This window comes from Rhinolophus hipposideros, assembly GCF_964194185.1.
Source record: "Rhinolophus hipposideros genome assembly, chromosome: 5".
NCBI classification, from domain to species: Eukaryota; Metazoa; Chordata; class Mammalia; order Chiroptera; family Rhinolophidae; genus Rhinolophus; species Rhinolophus hipposideros.
This window is the reverse complement of record NC_138051.1, coordinates 91913278-91932544: the sequence shown is the minus strand read 5'-3', so window position 1 is coordinate 91932544 and position 19267 is coordinate 91913278. Positions and strand designations below refer to the sequence as shown.

The following is a 19267-nucleotide window of genomic DNA, read 5'->3' as shown; positions in this document are numbered from 1 at the left end:
GGGAATGAGAACTGGGTGTAATTTAACTTCTTAAGAGGGCAAGTAGGGGAGAATGCTGAGGATAAGAAGTTGCTTCCGTATATAAAGATATGGATTCACAGCTAGTATTTATTATGGGCTTATTTTGTGTAAGTAGCTAGTAGTATTTTAAATGTAATTCATTTAATTCTCACAACCCTGTGAAGCACTCTCCCTATTTTACAGAATAGAAAATGGGCTCGAAGAAGTTAAGTAACTTTCCAAAAATTAAACATCCCAATGGGCAGAGCCGATCTTAGGCCAAAGTGTCTGCCTTTCCTCTACCCAGCACATGGTGGTTGAAAGAAGGTGGGACCAAACTGAGAAAAGTTGTAACACTAAAGAATGAGACTAATGTAATGTGTGGAGCAGAATGATGGTGGACAAATTTAGCAGTTTGGGTGACAGTTCAAATCTAATTAGATACTTAATATCTTCATGTTTTAAATTTTTCATTTTGTGGTGTCTTTGGATGCTGACTAGGTCTGTTCAATCTGGAGAATTTGGTTCTAGAGAAACTTTGTCACTAGCTAGTAACAGACTTTGAATATATGTTACTTAATGCCTCAGCTATCAACTCTAAAGTACATTTCATCTCACAATTACACACACACACACACACACACACACGCACACACAGGCTGAATTGCTAAAACAAGGGGACATGCAGCTACTAGCAAAGCCCAAATGTCGCTCCTTAGTTGCCTCTCCCTTGAATTATGCCCTCTCAGGTTTCCTTTCCTTAATGAAAGCATTGCAAGGCCTTTCAAAGTAAGTTTTTTGTTCTTTAGTTAAAGATAGATACAACCAAATCCATGCAAATGAAATTAGAGATCGTTTTGTATTTATTTGAGAGAACTGAATTGAAATAACGGTGAGGATAACTTAATAATGGTTCATCCAGATGGGGGCCTGGGACACAACACATTTCAATCAGTCATTCAGCGATGAGCAAACACTGATGGCTTCTAATCATGGTGTTATGTCACTGAATTTGAATGTTTAGCAAAATAATACAAGATATTTCCTGGTAAGGGCACTATTTTCAAAGTTGGACTGTGATAACTTCTCTATTTATTGCGAAATCATTCTTACACCCAAAATATAATTGAGCACAGCAGCAATGCCGATAGAATGCTGATGAACCATTTACTTCCTCTGGCCTTGTGAAAACAAGTTGTTCTCTGAGATGACTAAAAAAATTGCACTTAAAAAAACTCTCCCCTGACCATGTGATAAGGATGGTGAATTTAAAATTGCAACAAATGTGTGAGCTATCTATTGTCAATTAACTGTGTTGAATCAAGCAAACTGATGTTGAGGGAGGAAAAACATCGGTTACATTTAATTTACTCAGTCGCTGTCTGGAGCCACACAAGATCTGGTTTTTACTCTAGCTGCAGCGGGTAAGTCCGTTTTGTGGATGCTGGCAATAGACAGAAGACTCCTCAGCCAGAAACAAGGACTTTATCACTCACACCAGAGCCGTAGCCAGGGCGAGGCTCACCGCAGTTCCCCACGCCTCCAAATCCCATGGGGTCGATTACGGATCGTTGCATTAATTTACGAGGGCCACTATAGCAAAATCCCATAGACAAGGGGGGCTTCCACAACAGAAATGTATAGTCCCCCAGTTCTGGCGGCTCCAAGTCTGAGATCAAGGTATTGGCAGGGTTGGTTCTTTCTGAGGGACATGGGGGAAGGATCTGTTCCAGGCCTCTCCTTGGCTGGTAGATGGAAACCCTCTCCCTGTGTCTTCACATCATCTTCCAGTGTCGGAGCGCATGTCCAAACTTCCCCTTCTTGTGAGGACACCAGTCAGATTGGGTTAGGGCCGACCCTAATGACCTCATTTTAATGTAATTGCTTCTATGCAAACCCCATCTCTAAATAAAACTGCATTCTCAGGTATAGAGCTTTAGGACATCAACACATGAATTTTTTGAAGGGGCATAATACAGCCCATAACAGATATTTGCTAACTCACATAGTGGAGAGGAGAGGAACAGAGAGCTTGGGGAATTCACCACGGAGACAAGCCTGCTCTTTTCCAGGGGAGAAAACTTCATCACCCATCAAGGTTTCTCACTGCAGACAAAACTGGGGAAAGTGGTCATGACCTTGCCTTCTGGGCACACAGCAAGAATGGGCCAGGATGGTTAGAAGCAATGTGTATTGCCTCTCTGAAGAGCAATGCAGTCAAAATCTCAGGCTAAGGTACAGCTGTACTGTCCTCAGCCTCTAGCAAGTCGGGTTCTGCTGGGCACAGCTGCAGAATTGCTCACAATTCTCCAGCCGTTATCTACATTGAAGAAAAGCCTGAGCCACAGCTCTTTAGTTGGCACTAATGGTATTTATAAATACCTTCCATACCAATTAGGGAGTAAATGTAGAGCTTAGCCAACTGTGATGTTGTCAGCTTTTGTCGCATAATGAGAAATAGTTTTAAAGGAAGAGATGATTTTTTTTAAATTTGTAGTTGTTTCTAGCAAAGGAACTCAAAAATGTGTTCAGAGTCGTTGAATGGAAATGATTCTTATTTCTTTCAACAGATGGAAGTACTGCTTTTCCATGTTATAATTCTCCTTTTGAACATGTTTGATTTTTCATCAGGAATAATATATAATAAAGGTAAGTTTCAGACTCTCTTACTCTCTCTTTTCTTCTAAGGAGTCCTCTTTTATAGCCATTCCTCGCTAACAGTTAAAGTATGTTTCTTTTACCGTGTTTCCCCGAAAATAAGACCTAGCCGGACCATCAGCTCTAATGTGTCTTTTGGAACAAAAATTAATATAAGACCTGGTATAATATAATATAATATGATATAATATAATATAATATAATACTGGGTATAATATAATATAATATACCAGGTCTTATATAACATAATAAAATATATAATATAATACCGGGTCTTATATTAATTTTTGCTCCGAAAGACACATTAGAGCTGATGGTCCAGTTAGCTCTTATTTTCGGGGAAACACAGTAGTACTTCTACTTATCTTTCAATTTCCCCAGATATTATATACCTTTGGTACAGAGGTTTCTAATAATATCATTGGGAATCTATTGTTACTAAGTTGGGTACATAGAGACTTTTGTTACAGTATTTCACTACTTATAAGTCATAGAGTCTCTTCATGTTTAAGGAGAATTTTATATTTGCAAAGCTTTATTTGAATAGATATTTTTCATTTTTCCTCCATGAATAGTTGCATATAGTATGAATTATAAGCTGAATTATAAGGCTAATAGATTGAGACTGAAGAGAATTTTCTGTAAGTAATATAGTTGACCCTTAAACAATACGGGAGTTAGGGGTGCTGAGCCTTCCCGCAGTACAAAAATCTGTGTGTAACTTTTGACTCCTTTCAAATTTAACTACTGTGGTCCCTCAGTATCTATAGGGGATTGGTTCCAGGACCCTCCATAAGTATGAAAATCTGTGGGTGCTCAAATCCCTTATGTATACAGTTGGCCACTGCATCTGCAGATTCCGAACAACAGACGGAAAATACTATTTTTGACCTGCAGTTGGTTGAATCCCTGGGTGCGAAACCTAGGGAAACAGCAGGCCGACTGTATGTTTGTTAAAAAGAAAATTCATGTATAAGTGGACTATGCAGTTCAAACATATGTTGTTTAAGGGTCAACTGTACGTGGATTAAATTAGCAAATAGGACTTGTGTGGTGGGAAAACTGTGCAAAAGGAATACGACAAATCCACCTTCACTGGGGTAGATTGTTTAGATTCTGTAGCATCTTGGACTGGATATATACTAGAATATAGTAGATGCTCAATAAAAAAACCTGCTGACTGCAATGGAATAGAAATATTTCCAGCTGTCTACCTTCAAAATGCTTTCTCCATAGCATACATTTTTTTTTAAGTACTTAATTTCATGTTCATTGTTCAGACGTCACCTTTAATTTGAAAGGACAGAGTAAGTTCTGATTTACTTTTTTGAAAATAGCTTCCAGGCAACTTTTTCCTAACAGCCATTTGCCGTCTCAGAAAGATCAGAAAATTCAGAACCCTTTCTTCAATTTTCAGCAATGCAAAAAATCTCGAACTCATCTTTAAATTGGACCATTTTTTCAAAGTAATTTGCCATGGAGTACCATCAATATCATGTTTGCTTCCAAAGGTGTTTGTAGTCACCCTCCAGTCTCACTTATAATGTCCTGTAGTATTTTGCTGCTTCTGGCTTCAACGTCACTGCGTCAAAGAAAACCAGAGCCGGACAGTAGTTAAGGATGTAAGAACAGACTTTATTCGGGAAATATTGCAACTGGGAAAAAGAGACCTCGGTATAGACTTGGGCTCAATTCCAAATATAGCATGGAGCAGTGGGGATTTATAGCCAAGGAGCCGGTTAGGGAGGGGAGATGGTGGATGGAAAATTACTAAGAGGAGACATCAAAGATAGGAGGGAGTCTTGCTAAACTGACCAACAGGATTCTTGCAAACATGGTTATGCAGATCGAGCAAGGATGGGGCCTGGTGAAGAAGAGGGCTTGGAGAGCCTGGCTGAAGTTTCTCTAGGACAGTCTTTGTCAGTTGCTGGAATTGTGTAACGATGAACAGAGCAGTGAATGAATTTCATAAACAGCAGGTCTCTTCCTTTGTCCCAGAGTGATTTTCTTACTCTAGTCAGAACAGACATCCAATCAGGGATTACACAGTTTCCCTTTATATCATGATTCTTATGAAAGTCACACACTGGTAAGAATGTAACTTCTCTGGCTTATCTTTCCTTTAGAAGCTCACAAAAAAGTAGTTCTTTTTGTATTACATTATGAAAACAGAATCTAGGACACACTAGAACCTGAGACTTTCTGGGCAAAGGTAAGAGGGTTGGGAATGGCTTCTGTCTCTCACCTCAGCATTTCTTATGTTTTCCCCTGCCCTCCTCTTTCACAAGCCAAGCTCAAAAGCTCCTGTTAACTCAAGGAAGTAATTCACAAAATGCTACCAAAATGCAGAGGAAAAATTGACTAGTCTTGCTGAGACAAGTGTTAGAAAAAGCTTCTATTTGAAGCGGATCTTAAAATGTGTTACAATTCAAGGCCGAGCATGGAAACAGTGAGAACCCAGGTGCACCCCAGGAGTGCTGGAGTGGAGGTCGTAGGCGGGGACGTCTGCAAGAGGGGCTTGGTTGTTCACAAATTGTCTCACAAGGTGAAGAGGATGGTCTTAGAGACAGAAACATCTTGGTTCCAATCTGACACACTGTTGTGAGCTGGGTGACCTTTGAGCAATGGCAGTGTTTCTTCTGAGTATTGGTCCCATCTTCTTTAAAGAGGAAACAGTAAAGCATATGGCACAAGGTGACATATAAACCCAGAGTCTGAGTCAAAGTAGGTTACTCAAAAGGGGTGAATTTCCTTCTGCTTAGCTTCTCTTCCTTTAAGGAGTTTATTCTTTAGGCAATGGAGTGACAGTAAAAACTTTTGAACAGAGGAGTGATTTGGACGTTAGAATCAAATTATAGCTTTAAAAAATAGATCTGGCAGCGTTGTCAGGTGTGGGCAAAGTCAATGTGTGGGTTGAAGAGTACTTTGAAAACTGTTTAACATTATAATGTCAAAACCGTAATGTCAAAAGATATTTTAAGCTGCATCAGTGATACTTGCATTAATATGTTTCAGAACAGCATTGAACTGTTATATTGTACAAATAAGATGAATAACATGCAATCATAAAGGAAACTTATTTTCACCTCCCACTCCTTGGGGCTAGTTCCTCCTTTGTCTTTGGATGTATGTTTGGGTAGACACACACACACACACACACACACACACACACACACACGGTGCCAAAAAAAAAGAAAAATGTATAAACATTTTAAGAAAGGAAAACTGTATTAAAATTGTAATAATCAATATACACCAATAACAAAAGATGAATACAAGTCACTTTTGAGTTCTGCAGTTACAAGAGGTGCTCAAAGTGGTTATCATCAGAGTCCAGACACTTCTGATTATGGTGAACTACTACTTGAGCAACGTTGACCAAAGTGTCCACTTGTATACATTTTTTGGCACCTCCAGTGTGTATTACAATTAGGTGGTTCAAACAGTTCTCCAGTGATTTCAAATTACAAAACACAGATTTGCATTCTAATTAAAATACCCAAGCCCGTGTAACAATCATAACTGAACTCTTATTTTCTAATTGAAGCTTCTTGCCTTATTCCAGATTGGGCCAGAGTAGATGGGAGACCTGTAGTTAGGGAAGAAGGGTTCAAGTCACTTTCCTTTTTCTCCTCTTGGAGTTTAGGTTCCTTGTCAGCCTCTTGCTTACTACAAGGCGTAGGCAGGGAGAGAGAAGAGTGTGGGGGGTGGGAGCGTGAGGGAGGGTACAAAGGTAGTTCTTACCTGATTCTAAGGTGACTGTCCAACATCAGCCCTCTCTGGATCCACTACATGTGTAAATTTGAGCCTCAATCTGGACACTTGCCCAGGTCCTTCAGCGCCCTGTCCCTTCCATTAGATTGCGGGGAATCTCTTATCTACAGTTCTAACAAGAACAAAATATTCTCTATTCCGATTGTCCATTGATTCCTTTTCCAGCTCTTAAAATCCAGCTGTGCCTTCAAATTTTTTCTGCTGAGACCCTGCTGCCACCCTTTGCAAACAGGACGCCAGGGAACTCAGTGCTACCGTGTTTCCCAGAAAATAAGACCTAGCCTCAGCTCTAATGCGTCTTTTGGAGCAAAAATTAATATAAGACCCAGTCTTATTTTACTATAATATAGCACCAGGAATATAATATAATATAATATAATATAATATAATATAATATAATATAATATAATATAATATAATATAATATATATAAAATATTATACCAGGTCTTATATTACTTTTTGCTCCAAAAGATGATTAGAGCTGATGGTCCAGCTAGGTCTTGTTTTGGGGGAAACACAGTAGTTATTTCTCACAAGTGGCCCACAGGAAGCATTCACACATCTCTTGCTCCAGAAGATTTGGACTCCCAACATAGCCCCCTGGCATAGCCACCTCCTTCCCCTCAAATCATCTCCCATCCTCTCCACCAAATCGTTTCTTGCCTTTTTCTAAGCAGGAGTCTGAGTTTTTACCCCCAGTTAGAGGAATGCATGTTATTTCTCTATATGGATACATTGTTGAGTGGTCCCATCAAAGCCATTTTCCTCAGACTCAGGATAAGGAGAAGTGATAGAAGATTCTGGGTGGATCGTGGAGGAGAAAGTAGAATCTGTCTCCCCACCTAGACAATAACTGCACTGGCGGAATCTGCTGTAACTCCGGTATCTTGGAACTCTGAAATCTGTTGAAGGCTTGCTGCTTCCAGAGGAAGGCTGGGACAGTCGATCGCAGTTCATTTTAGTCATTATCTACTCTTATCACAGTAGAAGCTATGCATGCCCCGTGGCACACAGCCCAGTGGCACACAGCTTGCAGAAACCACAGTGGGCATCAAGGACCCTGTCTTCCAAATACTGGGGATCTGGGTGATTGCCCCTGCTTCTGACCAAGAGGTGCCCACGAAGAGGCAGGCAGCCATTGTCATTAGCCCCCAACCCCATTGTTACGAGACCCTCCCCCTCTGGCTGAAATGATTAAGGGGGTACTTAAAGGGCCAGCACTCTTTTGCCCCCACCTTCATTTTTCACTTTCCCCCCCCCCTTCTGGGAGCCAAACATTAAAGACTAGCACATTCAAAAAACAAAAACAAACACACACAAAAACTGCATGTATGGGGGCAAATTAGAAAGTGACTGTGCGTGCCCAGGGAAACATGCAGGATCAGAAAAGACCTGAGAAGACCTTACTTACCTTTATACCTCAGCCTGATCCCGAGTCAAGAACTGCTGTTTGACCGCCTCTGAAATACTTGCACCATAGCCTAGCATGTGGCATATTTTGTTTTAGTGTTCAGTCAGACCTTCCTTTTTAATGTCTGGATTTTGTATCTTTAAAATGAAAAATGGTGGAAAATTTTAATTTTCTCTAGGGTATACAATTATAATTTATATTTTAAAAAACATTTTATCAGTTTTAAAAATATGGTTCTTTTCATGGAAGTTCAGTGACCTACGATATATATTTTTTGTATTATTTAGGTGATATGGAGCAATACTTTGCTTGTGCTAGCCAAGGGCTCCCCAAAAAGAATGAAATAATCAAGTTGTATCTCACCTCAGGTGACTTGGTAAGGTCTTCTAACAACTAACAACATGTTACAACCTTTCACATTTCTTTTAACTTCACGTGTAAAAACTAGCATTGTGTTCTTTTCCAATACTTTCTACTACGCTCAGACTTGGGGAGGTGACATTCTATATAAATAATAATCCTTTCTATTTCATTCCACTTGGATTAGGTAAAATATTTCATTTAGCCATTGACTGCCCTGGGTGCTTTTGCTTTTGCTTTTTTTTCGTTTGTTTTAAGATGCCTCCTCCTCCCCTTTTTAAAAGATCGTCTGTAACGATCTTCACTTTTTATAGATTCCACTTGTCCTTTTGAAGTTTGACAGATGTAGCCTGTTAGAGGAAGAAATGCATCTCACATGACCTTGAAAAAGAATCTTTCCCTTTTATAACAACTACCACATTGCAGTTGTCAGTTTGGGTGAGGGTTGATTTGATTCCTTTGATTCAAATAATGGCAGACTTTTAAAAAACACACCAAAATAAAATAAAATGTACTAGTAAGATAGCCATGCAGCAACTGCTAACAAAAACATGTTCATAAAAAAAATGTATAGATCGTCTGAAACTCTGTGATAAATATCATAAAAACAAAGAAACACCCCATGAGAACAAATATATTTATCCCAAAGTCTGTTTTGACTTAGTTCCCAGTTCCTTTTTGATATGCCAAATATATATTTGACTTTTTATTTTCAACTATTGTAAAGTACATGCCCTTTGAGTCAAAAATGCCTTTCCTGTTTGTCATTATATATTATGGGGAAAGAGAATGGTCTTTGGAAATAGAGAGAACTACAGATGTGGAGTGAAAACTCGATCATCCCAGGTATGGTCTGTGTGCCCTGGGGCAGGTTACCTAACCTCTCTGATCCTCAGTTTTGTCCTCTTAAAAAGGGAATTATAACCTACTTTTCAGATAGTTGTGATGTAGTAGGTCTATAAGTGGTATTAGTAGAAATAGTAGCTAACATTTATAAAGTGTTTATGTGTGTCAGGCATTTTCCAACGTGTTTTATGTTCATTATGACATTTAATCTTCTATAAGATAAGTACTGTAGGGAAGTACTGAACTTGTCCTCTCAGGTTCATTGGCTGCAGCCTGTAAAATAAGCTGACAAAAGACAGATTAACAGGAGGGAAAAACAGAGTTTATTTACACAGGCAATGTGTAAACCCATGGGAGAATGTAGTGATGAGTAGCTCGAAGGGGTGTTGAGAATTGGGACTTATATACCATCTTCACAAAGGCAATACAAGGTGGAGAGTGACAAGACAAAGGAAAAAGTGTTTGGGTTCATCTTCCTGCTAATCCTCATTAAAATGTAAATTCGGCGCAGTCAGAGGTTTTGGTCTGTTTTGTTCCCTGCTGTTTCCCCAGTGCCTACATCACTGCCTCATTTGTAGAAAGGGCTGAGTAAATATTTTTGGAATGAATATGTTTCCTCATTTCACAGATAGGGAAACCGAAACTTAGGCAGGTCACTTACCCAAAGTGTTCTTACATACTACCGTGTTTTCCCGAAAATAAGACCTAGCTGGACAATCAGCTCTCATGAGCCTTTTGGAGTAAAAATTTACATAAGACCCGATCTTATTTTACTATAATATAAGACCAGGTCTTTATAATATATAATATAATATAATGTAATGTAATATAATATAATATATAGTACTGGGTCTTCTATAATATAAAACCGAGTCTTATATTAATTTTTTGCTCCCAAAAATGCATCAGAGCTGATTGTCTGGCTAGGTCTTATTTTCAGGGAAACATGGTAAGACAACTAAGTGAGTTAAAACTCCTAGTATCTATCTCATGTTGGGCTTTGGTAAAATCCACCATTTGTGATTGCTACATTTTCATATACCTTCTCAAAACCGGGAAATAGCCAAATATCCAATATAATACAGTAAAAGTAAGTTTTGCTTTGTACATTTGTTTCTTTTTTATTTAGACACAAAGCAACAATTTTAATAAAACAGGGATTTTTACATGAGATAGCATGTGGCTTTGATTCTATGTTTATTAAGTATAATAATTTTATGACCATTTCTATGACAGAAAAGATTATTATAAGGCTGAATTGAAACCGATCATGACACCAGCATAATAGGTTACTGAGTTCTGAAAGTATACTTTTCAAAATGGACTTTTTTCCTACTTAGAGCCTGTAATTACTAAAGATAGAGGTCTTTAGCAGTATCTACTCTCCGTAGATTTCTCCTCACTTTTAAATTAATGTGATATGTTTCTTTCCATTGACTTGTCATGACTTTGTTTTTTTGTTTTCCCTCTTTCCTAAAGGATATCCAGTGTTTTTTCCAATCTGAAAATAAGATTACTTCAAAGGCATGTCTAAATGTGTTCACATCAGGAGGACTTGCTCCCAGTTTGGGGATCATAAATAGTACATATACTGGCATCTTCCACTTTAATTTAACTTTGGTAATTACATTTTATTTTATTCTTGTTTTTTTAAAAAATAACTAGTCCAGTAACATTATATCTGTCTATGTTTTAAACCCAATACTAAAGTGTTATACTTTTTGCTTTAAATAGTCATATATGTTTTAAAGAAATTAAGAGAAGAAAACTCATATATATATGTATATGTGTGTGTGTTATTATTTATATGTCATTACTATTTACCTACATATGTACTATTTCCACTCCTCTTCATTCTTTCCTGTAGACATAAGTTGCCATCTGGTGTCATATCCTTTCAGCTTGAAGAACTTCTTTTAGCATTTCTTACAGCGCAGGTCTGTTGGCAACAATTCTCTGGGAGTTTTTCTCCTTGAAAATGTCTTTATTTCACCTTCATTTTTTGGTAACAACTTCATTAAGACATAATTTGCATACCATACAATTTACCTACTTAAAGTATACGATTAAATGGTTTTTAGTATATCCATAGAATGTGTAAACCCTACTCTTCTAAAAAGTTCCTAGTTTTACCTTTTACATTTAGGTTATTGATTGATCCATTGAGTTTATTTTTGTGCATGGTGTGAGATCAGTATCCACAGTCATGCTTTCACATGGGGATATCCAGCTGTCCTAGCACTGTTTGTTGAAATTACTATTATTCTTTCCCTACTGACATGTTTTGTCACCTTTGTTGAAATCAAATGACTGTAAATGTGATGGTTTATTTGTGGATTCTCAATTATACTACATTGCTCTATACATCTATTTGTATACATCTATTTGTATTTGTATACTTCAATTTTGCCTTGATGTGAGTTTTGAAATTATAGTGAGTTGCTTGGTAAAGAGTTTAGAAATCAGGAAGCATGAGTCTTCCAACGTTGTTCTTTTTCAAAATTGTTTTTGCTACTCCCCACATTAATTTTGCTAGTTTTTGTATGAATTTTAGGATAAGTTTGTCGATTTTTACAAAGAAGCCAGCTGGAATTCTGATAAAGATTGTGTTGAATCTGTAGATCAATTTGAAGATTATTGCCATTTTAATAATAATAAGTCTTCCATTCTATGAATATGGAATGTCTTTCTATTTATTTAGATTTTCTTCAATTTCTTGCAATAACATTTTGTATTTTTCAGAGTCTAAGTGACATACTTTTTATTAAATTATTCCTAACATTTTATTCTTTTTGATGCTATTGTAAACGAACACACTTTCTTAATGGCATTTTCAGATTTTTCTTTGCTATTGTGTAGAAATGCCAATTAATTTTTGTATATTGATCTTGTATCCTGCAACCTTGCTGAACTCGTTTATAAATTCTAATAGGTTTTTAGTGGTCATCTTAATTTTTGAATGATAGTTTTTTCAGATGTAGAATTGCTAGTTGACTTCATTTCCTTTTAGCATTTTGAATATGTCATTCTGCATTTTAAATACGCCACCTGACACTATTGTTTCTGAATGAGAAGTCATCTGTTAATTTTATTATTTTCCCCTATATGTAATATGTCTCTTTTTCCTGGATGCTTTTAAGATTGTCTATTTGTATTTACCCTAATTGGGTTTCTCTGGGCTTCTTGGATTGTAAGTTTGCCAAATTTGTAAAGTCTTCTACCATTGTTTCTCCCCCCAAATGTTCTGTCCCTTTTTCTGTCTCTTTTCTTGCCTGGGATTCTACTTATGCACATTTTGGAAGCTGTGATATTGTTCCGCAGATATCTAAGTCTCTGTTCATTTTTTGCAAATCATCCTCTCCACCTTTCAGAATGGATAATTTCAATTGCTATGTCTCTAAGTTCACCTGCTCCTCCTTTTGCCATCACCAGTCTGCCATAGAACTCATCTGATAAATATTTTATTTCAATTATTTTACTTTTCAGCCTCGTTATTTCCATTTGAGTTTATTATATTTTTCACGTATGTGCTGGGATTCCCTATCTATTCCCTCATTAGGACATTTTCCTTAAATCTGTGCACATGTTTGTAACTGCTGCTTTGAAGTCTACATTTGTTATCTGAACTCACCCTGAGTCAGTTTATTATTCTTAGAAATTTATCCTACATTATACGCACATGTGTGTGGGGGAAAATGTGCTTGTGAATATTTTTCATCATTATTTGTGATAGTAGAAAATTGAAAATATCATCTACTATTATCCTCTACTATCATCTATTATCATCTACTATCTCCCCCCCAAATATCAGTTACACATTCCTAGTTCTTGTCATGTTTGGTCATTTTTGGTTGAAAACTGGACATTAAAGACGATAAGTTGTAGCAACTCTGAATTCTGTTATATTCTCATGAGAATTTGCTGCTGTTCTTGGTGGTGGTGGTCTAAAAGGTTGTTACTTGCTTTGACAGGAACTACAAACTGTCTTACCTATGGTTTCCGCCTCTGATATCTCTGTTCAGTTCTTTTATCTTCCACTGCTGATTTTTTAGCATGGCTTCTATGGATTTCCTCTGTACCTGTGTGTAACCCAAGGATTTGGGAAGGGTTTATATTTAACTCTTAGATCACCACTCTTGCAATTTTTTTGCTCCTGGATTATCCTCTCAAATTCCCAAATTCTCTGTCAATACCAAGCTCTGTCCTCTGATAACATCAAACCAGTAATGCTTCAGCTTTGTGCTATCTGAGCTTGACTGTATAGTATTACACTTTGTGGTTATGGTATTATACATAACTGATGAACGTTTAAGTTATTTTCAATTTTCTACTATTACAAATAATGATGAAAAATATTCTCAAGCACATTTTTCCCCCCACACATATGTGAGTATAATGTAGGATAAATTTCTAACAATAAAATTACTGGGTGAAGTATATATGCATTGGGTGTTTTTGTTTTTAAAAGATAGGGTAGAATAGGCTAAAGTAAGTGTTGGTATTAACATTTAAAACACTGTTTTATGATGTCTTCTTTATTCAAGTTCAGTGACCGGGTTTACTGGTTGATTCATATTCCCAGAGAAAACATTACAAAAAATACAGGTAAGAGTTGATCTGAATTAATTCTTTTACCCATGGATCTGGATTGCCAAATTTAGCAAATAAAAATATTATATTAAGAAATTATTTACTACACCATGTAAATGTCTCATATAGCATTTGGAACATACTTAGTAAAAATTATTTGTGGTTGATCTGAAATTCAAATTTAATTGAGGTTTCTGTATTTTATCTGGAAACTCTATTATAGATAGATTGTTCTGACATATATAACATTTATATTATTCTTTATTTAAAGTGAACTCATTTTCTAGAACTTGAAAATTGGAGTCTCGAGAAATTCAGTTGCCAATTAATTTTACTGAAACTGAATCATTAATCTTAAAATGTTATAGATTATAATACGTAATACATTCTTTTACTGTGGAATCTACTATTAAGAGTTATGTGGCAGACTAGCTTTACATGCTACTATAAATATCCAGATGGAAAGAGGAAGAAAGTCAAATTCCAGGAGCTGTGAGTATTGAGCTAGTGGACTGAGCTAATAAATCTTCAGCCATGAGATACATTCCCATAGTTTAAAGATGATAGAAGTTGCACTAGTATTATTTTAACATGGTAGGTGCAAGGAACAGAAACCCACCTGACTGCACTAAGGAAAAGAAGAAATTTATTTTTGTCATGGAACCCAAAGATAAAAATGCAACCAGGTTATAGGAAGGAATTAGAAATAAGAAATGGAAAAACAAGAGGAACCCAGGGAATGCTTTCACCATTTTTCTCTCTTCTGTATTTCCTGTTAATCTACATTTATTTTTCTTTCTTTGCACACTAGCTTCCTAAAGCTGCATCCCTGCCATCAAATTTTTACATATATTTCCTAGGGGCCAGCCAAATTCCAAATTCCCCGGATACCTTGGTGTAGTGTTCGGCTAGCGTCCACTGCGTACCAGTCAAATATTGCAGGCACTGAGGAATTGGGACAGTGAGACAGAGGAATCATACAGGCCAACCCCTTGAGGTTAGGGAATAATTAAAACACATACAAAATTGTGTGTCCTACAGAGTAAAGCATGAGGGGAAGGTTAGAGTAAGGCAGAAATGACAGAAAAGCTCTATATAGAGAAGCGTCAAAGATAAAAGTCTACTAAAGAAGCCGCAGTGCTGTAACAGCTAATATGTATTACATTTTACCCTTTATTCACCTCAATTATTTCAAATCAATCTATTAGAACTTTTAGTGACTTTTTTCAAGGAATTCATCCTGAAAATTGTACTCCTTTAAAAAAAAAATCTAACTTAACTCTCATCAGTATAATGATGGATTGTTCTAGCTGCTTGGCATAACATTGACATTAGTTTCACAACTGAAGAAGTGAATATCACTTGTTATTTTTACTTCTCCCATTTACAAACTTGAATTTCAGAACTGCAATGATTCCAAGGTCACCCACACAGGAACAAAAATGATCTGAGAACTTAGATATTTTATGGAAATAGACCAACTGAACTCTGTCTATCCTGACACAACTCCCTGGACTGAGTAAAAAATCTATATATACAGAGGGTACCAAAAAATGTATACACATTTTAAGAAAGGAAAAAACTGTATTCAAATTGTAATACTCAATCTACACCGGTAACAAAAAATGAATACAAGTCATATGTGTACATTTTTTTGGCACCACCAGTACTTGAAGTTGTAATGTAATAGGTTTGTGCAAAAGTAATTGCGGTTTAAAAGGTTAAAAATAATTGCAAAAATCGCAATTACTTTTGCACCAAGTGAATAGTAAGATTAACGCATTATATGGTAAGTGTAAGTTTAACTTTATAAGAAATTGTTAACTGTTTTCCAAAGTAGCTGCATCATTTTTGCACTCCCATCCCCAGGTTACCTGGATAATGCAAGCACTTAGTATATATATATGAATGTGTGTGTATGTTTACACACACACACACACACACACACACACACGCTGTGACAACTAAGTTTGAGAACTTGCCACCATGTGCTTACATTGGCAGCACTGTACAAAGAGCTTAGTTTCGTAACCTTGGTATATTAGTGTCTCACAGCTGTGTTTGTTGTGTCGACATGTGGCAGTGTCTTGCTGCGTGGTGTTCATTATTGTTGTTGCGTCGTGTTTTGTGTGCCATCGCGAGAATGTCTGGGCTTAAATGAGAGCAACGAACAAACATTAAGTTTCTTGTTAAACTTGGTAAGAATGAAAGTAAAATCAGGGACATGTTAGTCCAAGTGTATGGGAATAATGCCATGAAGAAAACAGCAGTGTACAAATGGATTGAACGTTTTTCTGAGGGGAGAGAACACGTCACTGATCAAGAGAGGTCAGGGTGACCAGTAATAAGCAGAACTGACGAAAACATTGCAAAAATTCATCAACTTGTACATCAAAATCGTCAGCTGACTTTGAGAAGCATAGCAGACCAAGTAAACATCGACAGAGAAACAGGAATATCTTAACTGAAAATCTTGGCATGAAAAAGGTGTGTGCAGAAACGGTCCTGAAGGAGCTCACTGATGAACAAAAGCAAAGGAGAGTTAAAGTTTGCCAAGACCTTTGAAGAGGCAAGACGATGTTTTGGACCGTGTTATCACTAGTGATGAAACATGGGTGTGCCAATATGACCCTGAAACAAAGCGTAAAAGTACACAATGGAAGTCAGCCAAGTCTCCATGACCAAAACCATTCCATCAGTCCGAATCAAGAGTCAAAATGATGTTGCTAGCCTTTTTTTTTTTTTTATATCAGAGGGATTATTCATTATGAATTTGTACCAACTGGACAAACAGTTAACCAAGTTTACTATTTGGAAGTGCTGAAAAGACTGCATGAAAAAGTTAGACGACCTGAACTTTTCTCCAACAATTCCTGGCTCCTGCATCATGACAATGCACCAGCTCACACGGCACTGTCTGGGAGTGAGTTTTTAGCCAATAAACAAATGACTGTATTGGATCACCCTCTCTACTCACCTGGCCCCCAATGACTTCTTTCTTTACCTGAAGATAAGGAAATATTGAAAGGAAGACATTTTGATGATATTCAGGACATTAAGGGTAATACGACGACAGTTCTGATGGCCATTCCAGAAAAAGAGTTCCAAAACTGCTTTGAAGGGTGGACTAGGCGCTGGCGTCAGTGCATAGCTTCCCATGGGGAGTACTTCAGAAGTGACCATAGTGATATTCAGCAATGAGGTATGTAGCACTTTTTCTAGGATGAGTTTGCGAATTTAATAGTTAATTGTCAGACTTTGTGTGTGTGTGTGTGTGTGTGTGTGTGTGTGCGTGTGTATAAAATTTTAGCCACTCTAATAGGTGTCTAGTAACATTTAATCATGGTTTTAGTTTTCAATTTCCTAATAATTGACATTGGGCATGTTTTTTGTGTTTATTTGCCATTTGGTGAATTACCTATTCAAATCTTTTGCAAGTTTGTTACATATTCTGGATACAAGTCCTTTATCTAATATATGATTTGCAAATATTTTCTCCCAGTCTATGGCTTGTACTTTTCATCTCTTAAGAATGTTTCTTAAAGATCAGAGTTTTAAATTCTGATGAAGTCTAATTTATCAGTTTTTTTATTTTATGGAATGTACTTTTGGCATCATAGCTAAGAAATCTTTGCCTAACCTAAGTTTATGGTTCTAGGTTTTATATTTAGGTTAATGACTTGGTTAATGGCTTGATTTGAGTTAATTTTTGTACGTTATATGGACTGAGGTTAATTTTGGGCAAATATGGATACGCAATTATTCCAGCACTATTGTTGTAAAAACTATTTTGTCTTCATTGAATTGCAATTTCTGGGCTCTCCATTTCTTTCACCAATACCACAGTGTCTTGATTATTTTAGCTTTGTAAAATGTTCAACTAGTGTAGAGAAAAAAAAATTCAAGCAGTGGAATAACTATGGTGCTATTTAACAGAGTGGGACACCATACCCTTGGTCACTTATCTAATGGATAAGTTTTCTTTACCCAAAGTAACAAGGATTTTACAGCCAGTCAGCCCTCTTTTCTATAACTCTTCATGCAGTCTGTTGTTCTCACTGAGTTCTTGGCTAGAACTACCTGAATATATTTGTCTGGAGTTTTGGCATTGAACTCTTCAACTTCTAGGTCTACCAGTGAATGCTGTTCACATAGCCTCTTGGCTGTTTCATATACACCTTTCACTACCTTAGACACATTACAGGTGAGATTCATACTTCCTATGTGTTTTGGATGAGCAGGATTAGTATTACCACGAAACAGAGTGTTTGGTGGTTAATAAGCATGTGGAAATAGATGCAGTTGGTATAAAACTAATCTAGAAAATACTGGATGTTACTCCCAATGAAATTATCAAACCCATGCTTTTCCTTATATTCAATCACTCCATGTACCATTATAGCAATCACATCATTGTTTCTATTTTTGACTTTCAGCAAGACTTGTAAAAAGTTATCCAAGACCCATGGATCCTCAAGACTCTTGTTTTCATGTTTTGAAAGTTCAAGAAAGTTGTGCATATTCCAACTTTTATCCAGTTTCATTGAAGGCCAGTTATCTATCAGAAGATTGACTTCTCATTACGCTAGCCAGTTGTGCAGGAAGCTCCTTTTGTGGAAACATATATGATGTTTCTCACACCATGTTTCCCCCAAAAGTCCAGCAACTGCTTGATAGAGAGCAGTGACAGCAAGAAGCCCAAATAGCACTTGATCTACTTGGGTACCAGGTGCTTTAACAGGTACCAGAAGAGCCATATCCTTGCTGAGGTGATGCATAAATCCACCAGAATGAAGGCCTAGGTGGACCTGAGAGCTTGTGCAGCCAGCTGTTAGGGTCAGGCATATTCTTCAGGAGTGCACCCTGGTTTCAGCCTCAGCCTCAGTCTTGGCTTGTGGGTGCAACTGCTGCAGCAGCTGCCAGGCTGAGTTCATCATCCACAGCTCCCCCAGATCCCACACATGCTTTCACTTTTCACTCATCTGTGCTTTTATATTTAAAGTGGGTTTCTTAGAATTAACATATAGTTCTGTCTTGATTTTTACATCTGATCTGGAAATCTGACTTTTGATTGGTATTTTTAGACCATTTATATTTAATGTAATTGTTGGTATAGTTGTACTGAAATCTACCATCAGGTTGTTTTTGATTTGCTCCATCTCTTCTGTTTTACTTTTCTCTTTCTGTCTTCATTCATATTAATTAGTTTTATGATTCTAGTTTTCTCCACTATTGATGTATTATTTATGTTTTAAAATGTTCTTAGTGTTGGCCCTAGGATTTACACTATATATTTTAGTTAATCACAGTTTACTTTCAGATAATATTATACCACTTCACGTGAAGTACGTAATATGCTTTTTACCAAGCCATAATTGTTCTCAGAGAAAAATTATTATCTAACATTATTATCTGGATTCATTGCTGTGGCATAAGATCACTTTATAATTCTTTTTCCTTATTGTATTACCAAAATGTTTATAGGAAGAATATGGGAAACCTTATCCATAAATGCAATCAAAATAATTGGGAAATGAAAGGTAATTGTTGTTGGTAATGTTCATATAGTCTTAGATTTCACCGACATGACATACTAAAGAATAGTTGCTTATTTGCCTTTTGTTTT

The 19267-nt window shown here is 36.8% G+C and overlaps 1 protein-coding gene across 1 annotated transcript in view; it reads left to right on the top strand.

Annotated features, from left to right (window-relative positions):
• Window positions 1-2570: 2570 nt before the first annotated feature.
• CATSPERB (cation channel sperm associated auxiliary subunit beta) overlaps window positions 2571-19267 on the top strand; it is a gene marked incomplete at its 5' end in the record, with an annotated part of 68620 nt that continues 51923 nt past the window's right edge. The window contains 4 exons of the mRNA XM_081048930.1: window positions 2571-2649; window positions 8133-8221; window positions 10531-10671; window positions 13596-13656. Of these exons, the coding sequence (XP_080905056.1) occupies window positions 2571-2649; window positions 8133-8221; window positions 10531-10671; window positions 13596-13656 (370 nt within the window). The remainder of the gene's footprint in view (window positions 2650-8132; window positions 8222-10530; window positions 10672-13595; window positions 13657-19267) is intronic.